The sequence below is a fragment of the Pempheris klunzingeri genome, chromosome 1 (assembly GCF_042242105.1).
Source record: "Pempheris klunzingeri isolate RE-2024b chromosome 1, fPemKlu1.hap1, whole genome shotgun sequence".
Taxonomy (NCBI): Eukaryota; Metazoa; Chordata; class Actinopteri; order Acropomatiformes; family Pempheridae; genus Pempheris; species Pempheris klunzingeri.
Window position 1 is genome coordinate 10,590,904 of NC_092012.1, and position 22,216 is coordinate 10,613,119.

General features: G+C 40.5%; 1 protein-coding gene across 1 annotated transcript in view; it reads left to right on the forward strand.

Annotated features, from left to right (window-relative positions):
* The window catches only part of LOC139198786 (protein diaphanous homolog 3-like), a 163,894-nt gene that overhangs the window by 45,495 nt on the left and 96,183 nt on the right, over positions 1-22,216 (forward strand). Inside the window, exon 17 of the mRNA XM_070827734.1 lies at positions 1,567-1,681. Within this exon, the coding sequence (XP_070683835.1) occupies positions 1,567-1,681 (115 nt within the window). The remainder of the gene's footprint in view (positions 1-1,566; positions 1,682-22,216) is intronic.

Consider the following 22,216-nt stretch of genomic DNA (forward strand, 5'->3'; position numbering starts at 1 on the left):
CAGATTTCTATACAGAGCGATCTAAAGTTTAAAGAAAGACATTTGAGATGTTTTTCCCATTATGCTGGAATGTAGTTAGTAAAAAGTTTGAGAGAAGAAACTGAACATTTAGGCCAGGTATTTATAGTGGCCCTTTTCTCTGTGTTTTGTTCCTGATGTTCTTTGGCAGCATCTGAATGATACAGATGTTTCTCTAAGAATCAAACAACAACTTTCTACCTCTGTGCCAAGTCAGTAATACTGCAGTTGAAAATAACAGATGATGAGACGCTATTGTCAGAGCAGCCTTAGCCTCTGCAGATGTTCCTCTCTGCAAAGCAACAGTACTCACTCAAAACTACAACACACGTGATATTAGTTTGTGCTTTGATTAATAATTTAATCTCAGATGTACGTCGGTACAGGTGTTCAGCAAACTAAACCATATGCTTGAAGTCTTCAAGTGAACCTTTTAGTGGGACTCCAGGAGGACTTATGGCACAGCTGTATGAGACCCCAACATATGGTTGTGTTTGGGACAAAGCTGTTCCAAAACTTCTTCAGTTAAGATTTCAAACTTCCAACTATTGCCGAGTGGCTCAGACAGTTTTAAAGAGTAGTGAATAAATCTTTTTAATGGTTAAAGCTCAGTGATAAAACTATTTTGACAGACAGGAAGAACCTCAAACATTCTAGCTGCTGCAAAGCCACTTTCTTTTAACTACTGTGTGAACAAACAGTGGTCAGATTACACATCCGAGCAGATGCAGGGCCACATGAGCATTCGACAGTCCAGTGTTCATGACTCCGGTCCACAAAGTCCTGAGAACAATAGATGGGTTTCTTGGCTTCACTTGCCCTGTCCAAGCTCCATATTGGTAGTGACAATCTTCAATTTGATATTAGGTGCAGAAATGTGCACATATAATTCATCAGCAGCTTGAATAACACTTTCATATTACAGGAATTATTCATTTCGGAAATATTGCTTATTGGAGCTTGAATTAGATTTAGTTAGCAGTCCGCAGCACACTTTTTTTTTCTTCATTTATTTTTATTAATACCTTACATGCATGTACACACAGGCCTGATTGGTTTTTCACAACACTCAGCCAGTAATTTCAGCTGGCCTGTGCTGTTCCTCACTGGCAAAGATTCAGAGTATCTTTTTTTTTGGGCAAAACCAATACTGGACTGTACGTAAATGTGAAAAGCAAGATAAATTAATGAACATACTAATTATCAACGTAGTTTGCCTTGTGTGTATCGGATCTACTGTTCAGGGTCATCTGAAACACATAGTAAAAAAGCATTGGCCTCTGCATGCAGAGCTTTTTGTGCCTGAGGAATGAAAAAGCGTGTGCTGACTCCTCCACAGTAAGTTGAACATAGGAGCTGTGCAACAGAGTGACAAGAATATATTTCCAAATATTCACTATAATTGTTGGGTTAACAGTTGTACAGTATATTTACTTGGGAAATGACAGGACTATCACGCGAGAAGTTCATCTGGAATTGTCTTTTGTTGCTTTAACATGTAACTAATATCTGATTCGACTGTGCTGAGCCAAGGACGTGTGTTTTCAGATCCGTCCCCAGGAAATGTCAGAGAGCTGTTTCTGGGTGTTGGCTGACGAGGACCAATACGCGAAACCAGAATTGCTCAGCAGAGTGGCTCTCACTTTTGGTTCACAAAGAACAGGTCAGACTCTCACTCCATTACTCACTACACTGCATGCTGCACTTGTATTCTGTGAGGCTTTGTTGCCGTCACTTTACTTTTACATAGACCTTCTTTCAGGGCATTTCCAAACAACTATTCCCACCTAGATTATTCCGTACCGTGTGTTTTTACTCAGCATGTTCTCTCAGGATCATCTCCCCTCCACTTCACCTTCTCGTCCAATTCTCGCCCCAGTGTTCTGGCTCATGACTGTCGCACGTTGGCTTCAATTTTCTGTGTGCCGCTAGGGTAGAAAATGGCGGCGTTTCTCAGTTGAACTTTGAGTGGTAAAACAAGGAAGAAAAATGTGAATGTGCTTCGGTTTGTGTGTTGTGCTTGTGCGCCGTCACGCTGCTGTGCTTGTGAGTAATATGTGCCTTCATTGAGGAAGAATTGCATGACAAAGATACGGGCCAGTGTGCAAGTGCTTGTACAATCCCTCAAGGCTACTGTTAGCAAACAAACTGCTTTTTATCACTTTCAAAGAATGGATAGTGAGACATTCCCAACAGAAGTCATCTCCTATTTGCTAGAGTTCAATGTAGTCCAATTGTTTCTGCTGTTTTAAGCCGCGGTGGAGGTCTTATACATGCTTCCTTTTCAGTGCCTCATTTATTTCAATGTCCTTGGCCAGTATCATTCCCGATATGTTATTTAAATGTACTGGAGGGATTTATGGACTAAAATATTTCAGCGCAGTCTCTATTTTTATTAGTATTATAAACTAAATGATAAGTGCAATTCACTTTCTCAATTCAATTTCTCATAATGATAGTAACATATATCTTTATATTTGTGTTGTAATACACACACACATCCACACACACACATATTTTTTATGGCAGAAATACACATATGGATTAAAGTGGACCTCGAGTCAGTCGCTGTCCAGGGCACCACAGCAGGAGGGGTGATCACCCCAGGAGGAAAGGAGAGAGAGCCTGGATAAGAGTTAGGCTAACCCAGCTTGTACTTAAAGCTGTTCCTCGCTACCGTCCGGTCGCGGGACGGTCAAGTGGATGAAATGGGACTTAAGCATTGAAATATTAGAGGGTGGTTGTCTACACAGCTTTACAGGCTTTACAGAGACCTGACTTCTCCGTGCCCCTGATCATATTACTGCTTCCAATGGACGTTCTACCAGGCGCCAGTAGAAGCAAGGGAAATTAAAGCTGCAAGCAGCGTTGGAGGGCCCTCGCACCTCCGTGCACGTCGTGGCGTGCGGCGGCTCTGTCCTGTTGCTGGACTCCGACCCTTCCACGCGATAAAACAGGGATTTTACCGAACAGAACATCAGTGCTTCTCTTCTACAGCTGACTCAATCAGTGAGTTTGTTTATGTCATTGTGTTACTTCGATGCTTTAAATGGTTAGTTTGGATCCAAAGAAATATTTATATAGCACACAACAACGCAAACATACCAACCGAATGAGGCAGCAGCAGAGCAGCAGCTTCCTGTGTTCTGTGTGGTAAAATCCCTGTTTTAGTGAATGTAGTCTGGTGTGTGTGCAGAGAGCGATATAACGGCTGTTTGTGGTTAAACCAAAAGGATCCTGGTCTCTCACTGTAGGGATCCTTTCCATGATGCTGTCACACACTTAGAGTAACACTCTGAGCCTGTCAGTGGTCGATTGAAGCTTTAAAACGTTCATCATCTCTCCCTCTTTCAGCACATACCTCTACCTCCTTTGTGCAATTCACCACTTCATCACAGTCTTCTTTTAAAAAATTTTTAAACTTTTTCTCATTTTACATGAGTGTGTATGTGGCCGCGCTAGAGTGGGTGACGTCATCGCTAGAGTGTGGAGGAGCGGAAAAATCACATGAAGCTTTTGTCTTTAACTCGCTGGTTTGGCCGAACCGTTTCACCCACAGTCACAGTTTATCACTCAAAATGTAGCTTAAGTCTTTGGACACGCAGTCATGTGACTCACAACACACAGAAATGCACGCAGCGCGTCCCACGAGCCTCGGAGCGACGGGAGCACCGACCGAACGCCTCATTGACTGCCATGTTAAAATGACAGAGGAGGGAGGGAGAAACACTTCTCTTGCGCTCATTTCACCAGATAGAGACCTTAGATTACATCTACGTGTTCAGGAGACTCTCTTATGTCCACTGGTCTGCACTTTATGACTGTGACATGGACCGTTTTCAGTAAAACCTGCATTTTCAGGGCAATGCAATAAAAAAAATAAAAAATAAATCAGGGCATTAAGGAATTTTTCACCACGACTGAATTTTCTGCAAACTTTCATGAGTTTTCGTGCATGTTTAGGCCCCCAAAATGCAATTCATTGCGGAAAAGGAGGAGGAGAAGAAGAAGAATAATAAGAAGAAGAATTCCTTGCATTTCAACTATGGTTTCGGCCCCCTGGTTGCTTGCATTTCATATATTTTTTCAGCCCCTTCGTGCTCGGGGCCTATGGGGTCCGTACACCTCTTGGTTCTTGGGTACTGGCACGTTTCCTCCCTTGCACGTTTTTCCTACTCGCATTTCTATAGGGTCCTGAAGGAGTTACACGTCACGTCCTGTTCCCATGGGGCGCCAGAGAACAGCCACTAATCACGTCCTATATTCCAGTATATGAAGTGTTGACTACACTGTGAAAATGTTATGCAAATCAAATGATCATTGCCATAGATGTGTTACTTCCTGTTGCCACCAGGTGGCGCAATGACTGTGGTCACTAATTGGCATCTAGATGTCTTCAGGTTGGGACTCTTATTAAGCGTGAAAAGTTTGAAAGAGATTGGATAATGTACGCTGAAATTATAGCGGAGCCGGACAGTCATCAAACGGTATAAATTTGGTGAAGATAGGACCTTGTACAGTGGATTTACAGCACTTTTAATGCTCATGGTGAAGGAAAATGTATTATCGAAATCGCCTGGTCGCCACGGCAACAGCTTTTGACGGAGACGCTCCAGACCAACATCAACATCTTGAGGCTTCCCTGACAAAATTTGAAGTGGATCTGATCAACTGGCTGGTCTTGAGCCATCATAATGTAAAACATAGCATTTCCTGTCACCACCAGGTGGCGCTCTGACTGAATGAATATTGACATGTAGACATGTCTTCAGGGCGGGACTCTCATCAGACATGTGAAGTTTGGTGCTGATTGGATCATGTATAATCAAGTTATTAACAACTTCCTGTTTCATGGCGAGTCATGGTGAGACACTGAATTTTGACAGCTCGCCACGCCCAAACCGCTCAAATTCTGTAGAGACCTTTAATAACTTTTCATTGTTGCTGCCTTCTCTACCAGCTGACCAAGTTTGAAGTAGATCGCTGGAACCCCCTCGGACTAGTTCGTTCATTTACGTCCCCTGTAAATCGCCAAAAATGCGTGAAAAATGCAATATGGCCGACTTCCTGTTGGGTTTAGATCATTGCTCCAAGATACTTTTTTGTTCGTCTTGAAGAGATATATGAACCCTCTGAATTTCGTACATGTACATAAAACGCAGTTCCGGGGCTGAGTTTAGGTGGCGCTACAGAGCCATTTTGTCTCACCCATTTGCGAAACCTATGAAATACGTAATTTTTCACCACGACTGAATTTTCTGCAAACTTTTATGACTTTTCGTGCATGTTTAGGCCCCCAAAAATGCAATTCATTTGCCTAAAAAAGAAGAAGAAGAATTCCTTGCATTTCAACTATGTTTTTGGCCCCCTGGTCTCCTGTTTTTTTTCATTTCACGTATTTTTTCGAGGCCTACCTGCTCGAGGCCTATGAGGTCCGTACACCTCTTGGTTCTTGGGTACTGGCCCGTTTCCTCCCTTGCACATTTTTCCCCCACGCAGTTTCAATAGGGTCCTTGCACTGCTTGGTGCTCGGGCCCTAAATATATTTTCAAAAGAGCAAAAAAAAACTTTTTTTTTTTTCATTAAATTAATGATTATTTGAAAATCATGACCCATTCCTAGTCTGTAATGTTTCAGTAAGCAGTCAGGAGTCCTTGCTGAATCAGAGTCTCAAAGGTTGTCATGCTATTCTGGATTTTGGTGGGCTGTCTTAACTGTTCCTGGTGGTATTGACGCATTATAAGTTACCATACAGTTACATCCTCACACATTAGTATGGCTGGCAAGATCTGGAATATTCATGTACAAGGTTGTTGGAATGATTAAAGCTGGAACAGGAGGGAGCCAGAGATGTTATCTGTCTTGTCCTTTCCTGTGCTTGGTCTATTAGTACCTTCTCTGATGATTTATTCACATGTCTTGTGTTTTCTTTCTTGTCTTGTCACTGACTCAGCTAGCTTATGCCAATTTGAATTATTCATTCAGGTGTTATCTACCTGTCACAACTCTATGCTGCTGCTCTCAAGGCACACAAGACCCCCTCCCTGCCTCCGCACACAAGTGCACCCTTGTTCCCTATCGTCAAGGTGTTGAATAATGGAGGCAGATCCAAATGGCAAACAGGTAGATAGACACTCAAGCAGGTGTTCTCTGGAGAGGGCAAAAGCAGGATGTCCATCAGCAGCCAATTTTCTGTTACGCCTGCGCATGTTGATACACACAGCATTTTATTTTACAGTACACATAAAACACACTTCGCATGGTATGAGGAGGCACTCAGAAGCACTGCAGTATGCCGGCCACCTGGTTTGTCGCTGCTCATGGGTGATGCATTTTAAACTTAGCGAGAAAGACATGAAACATTTGACTAAATCAAACCTTTCCCGCGGTTGGAGTCCGCGCTCCGAGTTGTGTTCCTCCCCGTTCCTTCCCGTCCCAGCGGAGGTTCAAGGAGCAGCATGACTGATGGGCTGAGCTGTTGGACCCAGTTGCTGCCGCCGCTATGTGTCAACGAGTGGACGTGCATGCATGTGTGCATGTGGGCCTGTCTTCTTATTAACATGTAGCATCATGTTCCATCTCACTTAAGAGCAGCAGCATCTGGATCAGCATTAAACATTTAAAAGGACAAAGTATGAAACAATATTCACTCAGTTTTTTTCATTAAATATTCATTCATATCCCTTGAAACTTCCTTATTCTCTCGTCATATTTGTGCCCCTCGTGCTGCTGTTTTCCATGAGAATTCCTGATATCCTGCTGAGTTTGGGGATGGACTTAGAGCAGTGTGTTTTGAGACCACCACTGTTGTACCTTTAGCTGACTTCAGCTCAATCAAGTGTAAATACAAATGCAGTGATTGTTTTTTTTTATTGTTTAAAGAGGAGGCTCGAATTATACATTCATTTCTGCATTTTGAGGAGAGAAACACATTTTTATTTGACCATACAGACATTGTGTTCAAGGCGGCAATATACTTTATGGCTCCTCTGTTTATATATTCAGAGTGGGATGTGGTGTTTGGCACGGGGTCACTGCTATTTTAACCCATGTCCTCAGTCAGCAAATTGCGATAAATGGGCATTTTTACTTTTGAGTGAGCAGGTCAGAGCGAACAATTTAAATACGACCATACTGAATAATATGAGTTGATTTTCTGTGCTCTTCCCTCAAGTCTCTGGTCATTAGCCTTAAACCTTTGATACAAATGTCCTGTAAATATCCTGTCCTTAACAATCAAAATTAATGGAACCTGTCAAATAGGGACAAAACAGGATGTCATTCTGTAATGTTTGCAAGGTTATGTCTTTAGTCTAATAGGGGAATTGTAGAGAAGCATTAAGCACTGGAGAAGTGAAAGCCCAATTTACATGTCAGAGAGTCTAAAGAAGGAACCTACTGTAGAATAGACTTTATAAATTGCATATAATGCTTGTGGATATTGATTTATTATCTCCGCTAGGCATAAACCTCTATGGGATCATCTTTTTTTTTTTTTTTTTTTTTCACGTTTTTGCATGTGCATGTCTGTCTTTACACAAAAAAATTCTCAAAACACTGGAACAATCTGCTTAATATTTTTTGGTTCACATTTATACCTGCATGACGAATGACCTCTTGAGGTTTCTGTGAATCACAATTTTTGAAAAACATATTTTATTGACTGTTTTATCCCATCCCTCTTTTTTTAAGTGCTTTTTTTGAAACAATTTTACAACAAGCATAAGACACCTTGACCCAATCCCAAACTCCACCCTAAGGCCTAAACTTGTGTGTGGTCCATGAGTGTGGAGATTTGGAATTGGGCCCTTATGTATACAGCTTGAGTCTTCCATCACAAACACACAAAAGGGGACCACGGAGTTGTAACAAAGAAGATTTTGAAAAAATAAATAAACATCTTGTAAAGCTTGCAGTGGTTATAGGTTTAGATGAGGTTATCGTGTCAGAGATCTGCTCTCTACCACTACTGTAATGCACTTTTCTATTTATGAAAGCCTTTAAAAAGGTTTCATTCCATTTAAAGTCGAAGTGCTTCTTTTCTTTGCTTGCCTTTTAAATGTTCACAATATCTCACATCACCTTCATATGGGCTATCGCTTTTCTCTAGCAAGCTTTTTTGCAAGGTTGTTCTTTACTTGTTTCTTCATGATGTTCTTCGTAAATGTTTCAGGTCGTAATTCACAGTCAAGATCAGTGCCTTTTATTGACGCCGCCAAAATAACTCTTAATTATCAGGCCTGTAAGGCGAAGCTTGAATCAATTGATTTTTCCCACAAGTTACTTTTTAAGTCCAACAGAAACAGTCAAATAAAAAGAAAAGCAGTCCTGCTAAATATCAGGTAATTTTTCCTCCTCTTCATCGCAATATTGCTTGATGCTGTAAATTTACAAGAAAGAAGAGAGACAATGTAATCCAGAGTGAGATAATCTGCCTTTTCTCTATTTTCGTCTTTTATATCCCTCTCTGTTTGTGGTCCATTTAATCAACCTCTCTTTGGTTGTTTGCGGCTTTATAGTAATTGTGTTCCGGTAAAGTCCTCATAACGTATGCATCATCCTGACACGTAACTAGGAGTTTCATTAAAAATGTCCTCTTTCAGCTTCTATTAGATGGAGCACGTTCTACGTACCTCTACCCTTAGCAGTGCCAGTTATTCAGCACTTAAGAGTTAATGAGTCTTTGTAATTTTTCTTCAGGCTACAGAACTGCAGAGTGATTTCTGTTAAGCAGTTAAGGTCAACTAAATGTTCTCTACTAAAGCTATTTACTCTAACAAGACTGATCCTTTAGAAGTCGTGTAATGATCACTCATTTATCTTGGCAGCCTCGTGTTTTGGCTTTTTCATGACCAAACACAACAACCTCTGAGCCTGACTGCACCTCAAATTATTCTAGTCACTGTATGTTGCGCGTTTGGACTCATTAGTGATATGCGTTGCTGCTTACACCGCAACCTGATAGATGAGTATCAAACACCTGTACAGAACATTCATTCAAGGCAACAGCCTAATTAGTCTTGTGCATGTCACCTATTTTGAAAGCTCCAGGCCCTCAATTACTGTGTGCGTTAGCCATGGCCCTGTTTTTATCACTTGACCAATTGCAGACAAATGGGTAACATGTCAGATGTCATTGTTTTTCAAGCATGGAGACAAACTTTAAAAAAAACTTGTTGCTTAATGGACATGGTGCAAACCAGGAAAAAAGCATGTCTTTGTATTAGGGCTGGGCAAGTTAACGCATTATTATCGCGTTAACGCATTAATTTATTAACACCGACAATTATTATACCAAAATTATTTATATTAATTATTATTAATTAATGTTATGATCGTGGACTCTGAGTTTAGTTTTACAAACTAGATAAAACGTTAATGCCCTGGCAGTGGCAAATAGCTTTGGTTTTATATTTGATTTGATTACATTAATGTTTAAGTTGAGATTTACAAGAAATATTTTAACTGCTACTGTGTAAAGGGAATAATGCTGTTAAAAAGCACCTGATTTGTTTTAAGTGTTTGCAAACCAAATGTTATTGCACTTTTGTTCATATAGCAGTACTTTTAAAATAAAAGTGCGCAACACAGTACTTTTGAATTGATTATTGAATTTTGAGCATGACAATGTGATTAATCGCAGACAATCATGCGTCATGAAGTCAATCTCAATGTCCAATTGTCCAATTTGAGCAATAATTCAGTAGACTGCCACTTTATCTTAGAGACTTCACAGGCAGCTGTACTATGGCTGTCTGCAGCATCCAGAATTTTGATTGATTAGGCAATATAGTACAATTTGAAATACTGTAAAGATGATGCTGTAAAGATGATGAGTCTACTAGACAGAAAAAATTGTTGGAATTCGATGGCGTGTAGAGAGCAAAAGCAAAGCCTCGACGCAGTTGTTTGGCCTCGTTAAAAATGAAAAAAAAAAAGTCAAGGTGAAAAGATGTCACATACTGAATCAGAGGGAAAAAAACGCTGCCATATGCGTCAAGGGCTGATATTCATGCACACAGTCACACATGCACACAAACGCAACCATTTTGTGTACATGCTGCAAGGAAAAATGCTGCAGGAGATATAAATCAAGCCTAATTGTGACCTGCTACAATAAGTCAATGGTGGTGGTCAGATAGGAAGTACATCGCCACAGGAAAATTACCTGCGGCAACGTACTTGTTTCCTCATTCATTAAAAAGAAAGGCACTCTTCCTGTGTTGTTTGCAATGACCCAAACAAACAGGTTGTCTGGCTGTGCAAGCTCACTCAAGTGCTCTTTTTTTTTTTTTTTTTATTAACACCTACATGCATAAATACACAAACACAAGTTTGCAACAGACAATGCCTTTTATAAATGTTTGCCAGATAAAAAACACAATTATTTAAGATAAGAGATAAGAGAGACTTTATTTCTCCCACACCGGGGACAAATTTGCTTGTTACAACAACAGAGGAGACAGAAAAGGTACAGAAATAAAATGTCAGTAAAATAATTAGTGCAAAAACGAGGGATATAACAAAATATAAAATTAAATGCAAATATAAAAATATGAGACAAAAAATAAATATATATAAAATATTTTTTCATACTTCGACTGGCTAAATTTAGTCTCTCTTCTGTGTAACTAACATGCATCTCAAGATTTTATAGCTTTAGTCATTTTGTAGGTCACCGTCTCTCTAATCATCAACAATAATCATCAGCAACTACTTGATGAATTGCGATGAGATGTTGTACAGGCATTCATGGTGCCCAGAGGATAAATTCGAATTATTTTGATTCGATCCTCTGACTTTCCTTGTAGCGCCACCAGCAGGTTAGCACTTTAGTGCAAATCAGCAGATGCTAACATGCTAAAACACTGAACACCTCACAGACTGCAGACTCTTGGACTTCTGTAAATGTTCTTAAAAGTTTTCATGAATCTGAAGCAGATGTCCTTGTAACTTTTACACTCGGGATCATGCGGTCAACGTTTGGGCAAATAATCTGGCTTTCGTCGCCAACTAATGCATAGTGTATCACACACTGTACACTCAATGCACTATCGATCCTCTATCATAGCTGGCTGTTGCCATGAGTACAACAAACCACCTCTAGATGTAATCGCTGATGTGGTTCGAGGTTCAACTGACTTATACCTTTCAACCCATAGAGGTCAGTGCAATGGTGCTTTTCCTACATGCAAGATATAGTGTGGAGTTGCTGAGCTATTTCCTCCTACTGTCTAAGTGATCCTGAGCTTGGAAGCCAAGACACGGAAGCCCACTCCTGCCCTGCTGTTCTTTTGTATCGCTTTCTTCTTCTCCCTCCTTGCCTCTCTTACAACGCCGCTGCTGTTCCGCGAGAGTCGAAGCATGCAAGTGGACAGCTCGCTTTATGTAAGACGAGGCAGCTGTAGACTAGTGTCTGTCTCGGCCTAAGTTCACCAACTGATAAAACTTCCCATCAAAGAGAAATTGGAGGTGTGGAGTGTAAGTCTGTGTGTAGTGGAGGGAGTGTGAGACGGTCGGCCAGCCCCTCACTATTTCTCATGCTAACCTTTTTAGGTAGGCCGTTTCAGGCAAATTGGCAGGAACAGTGTGAAGACTTCTTTTTTTTTTTTTCTCTCACAAGGTAGTTAGATATTTTATTAAATTCTCGAGGGAAAGAAAGACCATTTGATAGAGCCAGTAGTAGCACTGTTGATGCTGCTGTCACTGGTTTTGCTCCTTTAATAGTGATGCTCTGGCTTGATAAGCCGCTTATCAAGTCAGGAGAGCTAGACTTTAGTATGTATGATTGTGCCCCATAAAAGCTTAATATCTACGTTTCCTATAACATCTAGTGGTCTTGCCATTAATTAACTAGCCGTAGAGAAGCCCAACTCCCAACACAGGCACGCACATACATGTTTCTTAATTCTTTTGACCTCGCTCCGCAGCCTTTAATCTTTCCCTGCTTCTTTCCCTGCGAGGGGCTGGTCAGTTCATGCCGTTGTCACACCAGGCACGCAGTCCTATTTCCTCCTACTGTCTAACTGAGACGTTATTGTCTTCTCATAGAATACAGGTTATATTAGTTTATTTCATACAGATTAAATCTCACTTCCTCCGTGGAGCAATTTCCCCCATAAATATAGATGATGTGACTTGTAAGCTTTTACATAAATGCCTGTTTAGTGCACTATTTATGTGTTACTGGTTATTGCATTTTCTCATCCACACAGGCAACACACCCCCATAACAGCATAAGTGCTGAAATGTATTAAACAAAATTATTCCTGTCAGTCACGCATTCACTCGCAAATGCTGCAACCTTATATACTTTTACAAGACAACCGTCTGAATCAGGGCGCTTGCACAGATCAATAGGGTTCTCATTTTTAAACCAGTGACCCATACATTAAATTGGATTCTGTTTCAAATTCTTAAAATGTCACATTGTTGACTGCTCAAATGTCCTCTGAGCACTCAATATATGTCCTATATTTAAAACCATTTACACTCTACAATCAGCCTCTGTCAGATGAGAAAGCAAAACCAAACGGTTACAACTTGTATCTTAGGAGCTGAAACTGAGATACTTGCACACGCCATATTTTTGAATCCTTAATGTTACCAACCCATATATAAGCTCTCACACCCACAATCGTACAGTATGACGTAATGACATAAGTCGTTCACATATCTTTCAGGTTAAATATGAATAGTGGGGGGTTAACTAAAGTTAATCATTAGATCCACGGAAAGGGGGTGGGGTATTTCATTGTCATTAATAATAACAGATTATAAATGAAGCATAGCTAATTATGCTACAATGCCTGCTCCTGAACTCTGAGCTTTAATGTGTTCTCTTGACATCTGAAGGCTGTAATTGCAGTCTTTGTGGTTAGTGTCTCATGTACCGAGGATGGAGCCGGTAAGGGTAGAGAAGAGTCCTTCTTCTCAGAGCTTCATCAAGGAACTTCAAAAGAGAGAGAGCCACACAAGCTTTAGCACTATTATAATTCATTGTAACAAATTGTCTCTGTTGTGAGTAATGGTGAGGTGACTGCAAAAATACATTTTCATGGCGATGTTTCAACTTTCATAAATGCACATATACCAAACAGATTGTACTCTGCTTTATGGAAGCGTTTTTGTTGGAAAAAACACAAAGACTTGGGCAGCGCAATTTATTTTAGTGGAGAATATTCACATCAAAAGGATTTAAAGTCACTGAGAAAATTGTTTTACGTGTTTCAAGCTTGTTGATTTTTTTTTTTTTTCCTTCCTTCTCACATGCACAACTCAGAATGTACAGTCTCAGATTCTTCAGCGCAGCCTTTCGAAACCTACTCTACACATCACGAGTGAAATTCACATGAAAAACCCGATCTTTTTTGCTACAATCTCTGCTGTGAATGGGAGTCAGAACACATTCACACATGTATTAACAATTTGACAGACGAGGGCTGCACATAGGCGATGAGCAACAAATCTACGATGTATTCTACTGAAATGAGAGAAGCAAGGCTGTGACCTGTGATTTCTGATGTGATTATGAGACAGTCCTCATCAACTATTAATATCACCGACTCTAATCACGAGTTGCTAAAAGATTAAGACAATTTACATAAATTGACAGGTCTCGAGATTCTATAATTCTGTGATTGCGTAAAACTGTAACTTGCCTATGTTTCTATTTTTGACAAGTCTGTTATTGCGAAGTTCATAATGATACTTAATTCTGTTAATGAATACACAATCTCTCTCTATGGGCTGTAGCATCACTTTATGTTTAGTGCAATGCTTTCTGATGTCTCACTGCTGACAATAAAATGTCTGAAATAATGCTTACTTCAAACATCACTAACCGGCTTCTCTTCTTTCTCTTGTTTGTTCTGTCTCCTGCTTCTCTCCCTTTCTGCTCTTGCTTTTTTCTTAATTCTGTCCTTGCAACTTCTATTTGGCTGCATGATCTGCCTTCATGTTTGCGCTGGAACAGAAACCAAAGGTTAGTATTTATTTTTTATTTTTTGTGCTTTGTACTTACAGTACTAGTTTTAGTTGTTTTCACACTTAATCCAGATTTAATTTTCAGATCTTGTGCAATTGTGACCTGCAGATAACAGGATTTTTATTAAGCTATTAAGGAATCTTAACCTCTTTTAGTATTTGTACGGAGATCATTTGCATACTGTAATTACATGATGGCGATGGTTATCAGTCTCCAAAATATACCTCTGAATGCAAATAATGAGCACAGTTATGGAGTCAGCAGTGTATCCTACACCTGTATAAAATAAATGCAAATATGGTTATTAAGTTACAGATTTGAAGGGCATACAGAAAGCAAATGCTAATACATTCGGGCACATTTGAAATAACAGCAGTCCATCTTTGGTAATTGGTGGGACTGAAAATAAACAGGGAAAACCCCAGCATTCCAAAAGGTGAAAGTGAAAAAAATAAACTAACTAAAATACTAACATCAACAGGCTCTAATTATTAACATGTTAAAATCACTCAGGCTTTGCATAGGAAAATATTCCCTCAGGTTTAACTGGCTGAACTGTCGCACTAGAGTGCAGTTCTTGACCACTAAGCACATTGATTAAATTCATTTTTGTGTAACGCTGTTTCAAACTAGCTGGACCATTCATCCAGTTGGCACTGAACAGGAGTATTCAAGGTTCAAACGAGAATGTTTAACACATGAATGGATTGCTTTTCACACAGTGGTTCAAAGCTTTATTCCTTTCACGTATGACCTGACATTGCCTTCTTTCTTTTAAAGTAAATTTTCACCAGGTTTTATGCGGATGTCCATTTAGTGTTATTGGTGAATGCAGTCAACTGAAGAAATAAATACCTCGGTGTGTGCTATTTTGACCAAGAAAGCCTGCTTGTGGAGCCATGTCGACAGTTTCTACATGTACTAAGACACTCCGCATGTGAACTTTGCTAAAATTCATGGCAGTAGTGGCGAATCATGCACAGACAGCAACGATGAATCTAGTTAGGCATCGACACAGATAACAGCTAACAGAGCCAAAGGCAAGTAATCACTGTGTAATTAACACTTAACAAGCATACGCACTACCCAATATATGAATGACAGTTACTATAACACATCACTGGCATAACCATGCCATAGAGTATACATAAAGATGAACGATGCATCTCAACTTTGTACCACTGTGCAAAAATGAAGCCAAAATGTCCCAAATACAGGAACTGCCATCTTGCGCTGGTGACCTCATTTGGAGCCAGAGTCAGTGCAATAGTGATCTGGCCATACATCTGTGGGACTCAATCCCAAGCACTGCGGAACATCGCATTTTGTTGGTTTGAACAGACAAGCTAACATTAGCTTCAGCTAACATTATGACGTATACTGCAGCCAGCCATCAAGACGTGATCGAGATGTTTTGGCCTCACTTTTGGGGAGCGGTTATGTCATCCAATTTTATGTATAGTCTATGGTCACGACTCAAAAAGCATTCAGTCTACAAAGCTATAAACAATAAAAAAAAACATTAGAATATTTGACTCTAATGACTTTAATGGATGCACATGCTAAAAGAACTGTTCATTTGATGGCATCAACTAACTGTGCTGTCTGCATGTGTCACTCACTGCTGTGTTTGGAGGCACAGGCAACGTTCACTGGTTTCCCTTTGAGCAAAACAGTCACTGTTTTCTCTCAGCAGCACAGGTCCTGGATGGTCAGCTGCTGCAATACAGCAGCAGCAGCAGAGTCAGCTCATGTCTGTTGCATTTCTTCGGCATATGTCATTGAATCACATTTGAAATGTTTTGTATCCAGAGCTTCAAAGCCCCAAATGTTGTGTGTAACTGTAATGAGCAGTAATTAACTGTTTGCAATATCATAGGACGAGTTATTTCTTTGAAATCCAGAAATTTTAATCACAAACATTTGAAACCGCGAAGAGAGAGAGAGAGAGAGAGAGAAAGAGAGCGGGACACCAGCTCCTTTTACTCTACCTTTTGCTTTTATTTAAAAAAGGGAGAGACAAACAAGCACATGTAGTGAGTGGACGCCCAGAGAGAATGCTGACAGCTCTCAGAACTTTTAGCAGTTTCTGTGATTTCACAGATAGCCTCTGGAGAAGCTCTTTGAGATCATCAGTGTCAATAGTTGGAAATAAAACATGCATAGCAGGGCTTTCCTGTGGGTGTTTGCAAGAAGAGAAAGTGAAAAATCACAGAATGTTTTAGAGACACTGACAGGTGGGAATTGAGGGATATGTGGAACCTGCCCCCCTTTTCACTGTACTACTCATGTCATATCTGGTCTTTTATTTTCATTTTCATAATTCAGTTCTACCAGCAGTGATGTTACCCACTTCACAAACCAGTCACTTACCAACTCTCCCTCGTGCTTCCTCTCTTTGTACATTTTTGCCCTGGAATATAAAATGAAGTAGAAATGCAGCTCTTTGTGAGCTGATTAATGTGACTGCTCAAGTTTCATGATGAGTTGCTTAATAACAGGCTTTAGCTACGCGCACAATTGATGTTAGCATACATTTACTGGTGGTTGTGTTGCTGGGGAGTTTTGGTTGAGATTTGAGAGAAATGTCAGATACTTTTTTTTTTTATGGACATGAAATAGAAGGTGCCTTAGTGCTTTCATACCTGAGTCAGGACCACATATTTACATTTATAGTAGCTTGTAATGGCTACCACGCTCTCATCTTTAATGACTCCCGTTCTGTGTCTTGTGCAGCTTCATGCACAGACCTTATATATACTTCTGTATCAGAAACTCCCTACTCCCTTTCTTCATCCAATGACTTTTTTTATTTATCATAAAAATAGAATAAGAACGAGTGAAATGCATTAAGTCAAATCAGATTTATTTATTCAACGTAAAAGTTTCTTCAAAGGGCTTTGCAGTCTGTACATAATACGACACTCTCTATTCTCAAGCCCTCAGTTTGGATGAGCACACCTTACTGTCAAACTTACATATTGCTATATGGATATATTTGTCACTTTGCATACCTGGTCTAAACAGAGGTATCTTAATTGACATCTTGAATAAACTGGCAATTTCTTTACATCTATCTTTGTTTATCAAGAGAGGACAGAGAAATAAATTCATTGCCATAGTGCTGGGAAAATGAGCAACAACATGAAGAGAGCTGCCCTTTCCTGGGGCTTCTTTTCAGCTAATAAATAACATCCAATTACAGTAGACAAAACCCTCAAAGATCACAAAATCAGTTTGCCATTTCTCTCCAGGATACAGGCATCCTGCTAATAACCTACCTCTACTCGAGAGTCACAACACTGCAATATGGTAGACCGAAAGACAGCGAAATGGGAAGTTGTTGGAGAATCCAAGTGTTAAAAACAAGTTTAAAGAAAGACAGTATGCTAATACCGGTTGCAGCAACAATTTTATTGCTTCTTTTTTAGTTTTTTGATTTAGTGATAGAGGAAGTCTCCAATTTATTGATGTTGGCATACAGATATGAGCACATTTATCAGCAGTACATCCTTAGATCTCAATATAGACACGGCATCTCTTCCGGCGTGTGTGCATACATGTGATTGCAGACACATTTAGGATTGTCAACTATATCTGAGACAGAAAAATATTAAATAATCAAAACAAAACTCTAATTAGTTATGGTTTTTATCTTAGTTGTTAAAATATTTTTTATACAGAACTAAATCCCTCTCAGCGGCAAATGTAGTGCTAAGACAACTGCGCCTAAAATGCTTTACTCACTGTTAATAACCTGCAACCAATATACTGTTTCTTTTTTAAACTGAGTCCACCAAGGATGCAAACATAACAGTTAATGAGGATCCAAATTAACAAATACCTGACAAACAGAATACAGAAGAGATTGTTACAAAAACAAGTAAAGTGGGCGACAATTTGCAAAATAACTTTGTGTTAATTCACTCTGTGTGTTAAAGGCTAATCACTGTCATAGTTTTAAGTAAGCATTTAAGTTATTGCAGTTAAAAAACAAAATAAACCCGTTCTCATGGCAGAGCATCTGTGAAAAGTGGTTGTTGCGCTGCTGGCTTTAAATCTATAGACCAGTTATTACATGTATCCCTGCACTGGGTACTTAGAGACTTTACATTAGTTTTATCTGTACAAACATCGAAATCCCAATTTTGCCCTTAAGCTGATTACCTGTAATCAGCTTAAAGGCTCATGTGTAGTGTTTTAAATACTGCACAGGCTAATAACTTATTAAAATTATGTTTATGAATACATTTTTACTTTGATGACCAGTTTATCATTGTAAATTAGTTTTGAATCAGGAATCACAGACAACCACGATTCCGCTTGTGAAAGTTTACAGTGTTGCGTTGTATGAAAATGAATAACGGATGGAGAAATTGTGAGAAGTGAGGGCATGGTTCCTTCAAAAGTGGCCTCTTTTTGTTTCTCGCCATAGCATTAAGGCTGTGCTCTCAGTGGGTGTCAAGGCTCTCCTGATCAATTGTAGCCTGTCATAGAGGAAGTTGAGGGAAGTGGAGCTCTCTTTCCACTGCTGCTGTGCTGTGGGAGATAATTAGACACCGGATTTCCATACGCTTATGGCGGCCCGAGAAAGACGCACATGTTTGTGTCGTTTTTGTCAGTTTACGCAAGCATATCTGGGGCACCGCTTGATGGAAATGGCAGTTGCGTGTGGGAGGGGTCAAGCTCCTATGGGTGGTCGAGTCGTCAGGGAGTGCGCATGATGGAGGGAGGTTCCCATGTGGAGGTAAAGACCACGGTCAGAGCTGACTTGTCAAACTTTGACTAAAGTGACGCATTAAAGAGTCATGATCATTTAAACCCATGCTTCAAGTCTGTCAGGCTTCACTGCAATAACCCTCAGAATACCTTTAAATTGGAGCCACTTAACATATCCATATAGTCATGGTTAATATGCCTCTTGAATGCGAAGTGGGTGAATTTTTTAGAACAGCAATTGCTTTTGTGGACTGCTGTGCATGGTACATGGTAGGCTTTTGAATTAACATGAGACAAAAGCAGCTGAGGAGTTGGTGGACATCATCATAGAGGAATTATGAAGAGATCGAGGGCTGGAGGAGGTGGGAATGAAAGGGGTAGTAGGTGGCCTTTTTTTTTTTTTTTTTTTAAATCAAATGCCTGAAGGAGGCTAAAAAAATAAATAGTCAAGTATCTCATATTCCTAGGGCTTACAGTTTTGCTTTGAGTTGTCTTGAGCTCACAACTTAAATGACCTGATTATCATAATCTCCCAGCTGCATTTGGGTAAAAATACAGTGTGAAGTGTTGGTTACCGTCATAGGTGTGTGGAGTCCAGTTGTGTTCACAGAGGTTAGGATATACAATTAGCCGCTAAAGTGCCTACAGAGGCTTTAAACATACTTTGTTTAGAACGACTCTGAGCATCTGAGGAAAGCAGTGGGATGTCCATTGCATACTGTCTAGTACAGTAGCTAGAACTGCTTTCCACTGGTATATATCTGTTAACATCAAATGGACTTTCTCCCCCGTGTCTCTCTCACACTCTGCCTCGTTTGTGCTCCTCTTTTCTCCTTTTCTCCCACTCTCTTTATGCTTTTGCTGTGACATTTTGAAGAACACCATTAGTTCTATAATGACTTTTCATGTGGCTGCAGAAAATTTGTGCCATTATGAGAGAGCTCATCAAATGCATAATCATTAAAGGCTCTTTTCATTGTTGGTGGAATGGAAGGTCTGATCACATAGTACACATGGTGAACAGATGGCCATTTTTTTTTTTTTTTTTCCTGTCAATGTCCAACCTACTATTTTCATATACTTCTTCAAATTTGCACATAATACAACCACATTCTGCTTAGAAATGGCTAATGTTTTGCAGAAATATTCCTGCATACGTTACTTTTAATTTAAGCAGTTACCAACACACCTATTTCCAGGACCTGTAACGCTGTCCTGAAAAGCTTGAAACATTATTTTTGCTGCAAACACGCACACTTGCGTGCTCACTCACGTTCCCAGTGGCTCTTACCCTCCCTTTTCCTTTTCTGTGCACGGTTAACCTTCCTCTGTAATGTCTACTTTCCTTTTCTCCTCCATTGTTTTCTTCTGTCTTTCTTCTGCCACAGTTTCTCAAGCATCAGCACCTCAATTTATTCCCAATTTGTGTTTTTATGTTCTCATATCACCAGAGTAATGGGCTGGCTCGTTAAAAACATATTTGCGTTCAGGACTTTATTTTTCTGCTGTGATTTTTCATCCACATGTAGGTTTGTGTATGTACGGCGGGGGGAGTGGCGAAGGGGTGGGCGCAGATGTGTTTGCTACAGCACGGGGGGAAAAAAAACAAAAACATGGCAAATGACTTCAGAGATTAATGATTTAGGCTGCCATCAATCCGCTGAATGACTTGGGAAATGTTAGGGTGGGCTTAACAACTGTTAAGATCGGACTGGTGCTGTCACATAGTGAAATGAAATGAAGATAATAATGCTTCAATACCTGATACAGAGTAGTCAGAAAATACTCATTGTAGTGCACACACATACACACATACATTCTTAGAGGCTACTGGCAGGTCTTAAAGAGACCTTTAGAGGGCACTACTCCACTGAGAATAGAGCTACTGGTAAAATTCATCCCTACAGGCCAGTACACACTAATTAACAGAAGCTCTTAATCAATTATGAATCTTTTGATGTCAAAAATTTCAGTCCAGATTTGAGAATTTGAATGAGTATGCTGATGTGGTCTCTCTGTAGGGTATGTTTGGTACGTCTTTGTGAAGAGCAATTGACTGGCACTGTATGCTGAAGAGGCTGATGCTCGTGCAGGAGCAATTTTAGTGGTTTAGATTTAGAGACGATTTTGGTATAGCGGGGATAGAGGAGGAGAAGAGAGCAAAGCCTAATGAAGTCTGTTAATTTGCTGCTATCAGAATGAAAGTCTCAGACTAATTATGGCCCTGGGTCATCTAGTCTGGATCACAGGGAGAGGTGGCCCTGCGTGGTTCACTTTGATTAGCTCACACACAACACAGCTCCTCACTTCATTACTCTGATCTTCCTCTCTGTCGTCTCACGCTCGCTGGTACTCGCACACCCGCGGCTCCCGACAAGAGGGAGTAGTGGGTGTGCAAACAGACCGGCCGAGCCGTCATGTCTGCGCTGGTCAGGACGGACTGTGTGCATTGATAAGACGGAGAGGTGAGGACAGGGTTGCATAGTCCAAGAAGCTGCTGGACATTGTGGATGTCTCTTGTGCTTTCTGTCAGGCTGACTGAAGTTCAGGACTTAGCTGGATCAGAACTCTACAGTGAGTCAACAGTCAAACCATGCGGCCGGTTTGACTGTTCATCTCCCCTCTGTTGACTGTAGAGTTGACAGATGTGTCGGAATGGTGGATTTGTTCACTTGCTACAGACAGCCCCCCTCCTGTGCATCAGAAGTCTCATAGTGGATTTTGCTGGAGGCAGTGATATGTGCGTGTGTGTGTGTGTGTTTGTGCGTGTGTGTGTGTGTGTGTGGTGTTTGCACATTGAACTGAGACCCTCATATTATCCCTGCTACAGAAACTCCTCTAATAGTAGTGATTTAAACTTTACCTGCATGACTGCCTTGATTGGCTATTGGAAATAACACAGTGATTTAATTACCCTTTGGAGACTGCTGCCCTCTCAACTTTCCCCTCGCCTTTCCCCTGTATCTGCTTTCTCAGGGGGAGACAATCGTGGCACTACAACATGCCATAAATAATGAAGTCTCATCAAGAGAGCAGGCAGTTGAGGGGTATGATATCTCCTTAGGAGGCCAGATAGTTGGACAAATATTGGATGAAATGACGGGCAAAATAAGCACACACACGCGCTGCCTGTCTCTTGCCTGTCTCACTCACAGTGCTGTCAGTTACTTGTTTCACTTGATAACTTTGTAGCTGCTGGTGTTAGTTATTGAGGATGTGTTTTTTTTTTTTTTCATTTGACATTAGTGCTAGGATTTTGTGTGTGTGTGTGTCTGTGTGTGTGCGAAAAGGAGGGCAGTTCCAGTAAGGCGTTTTCTCTGATTAGAAATCTATCCTGATAAGATGAAGTGCTGGTGTGAGCGAGGCTGAGGAGGAGGAGGAGGAGGAGATTTTGGTGTGTGTGTGTGCGCGTGCGTGAGGTCAGCGGCGGCGGGGAGGGTGGGTGGGTGGGTGGGGGTGGAGTATATTTTAGGTGTTACTTGCCTGTCTCTG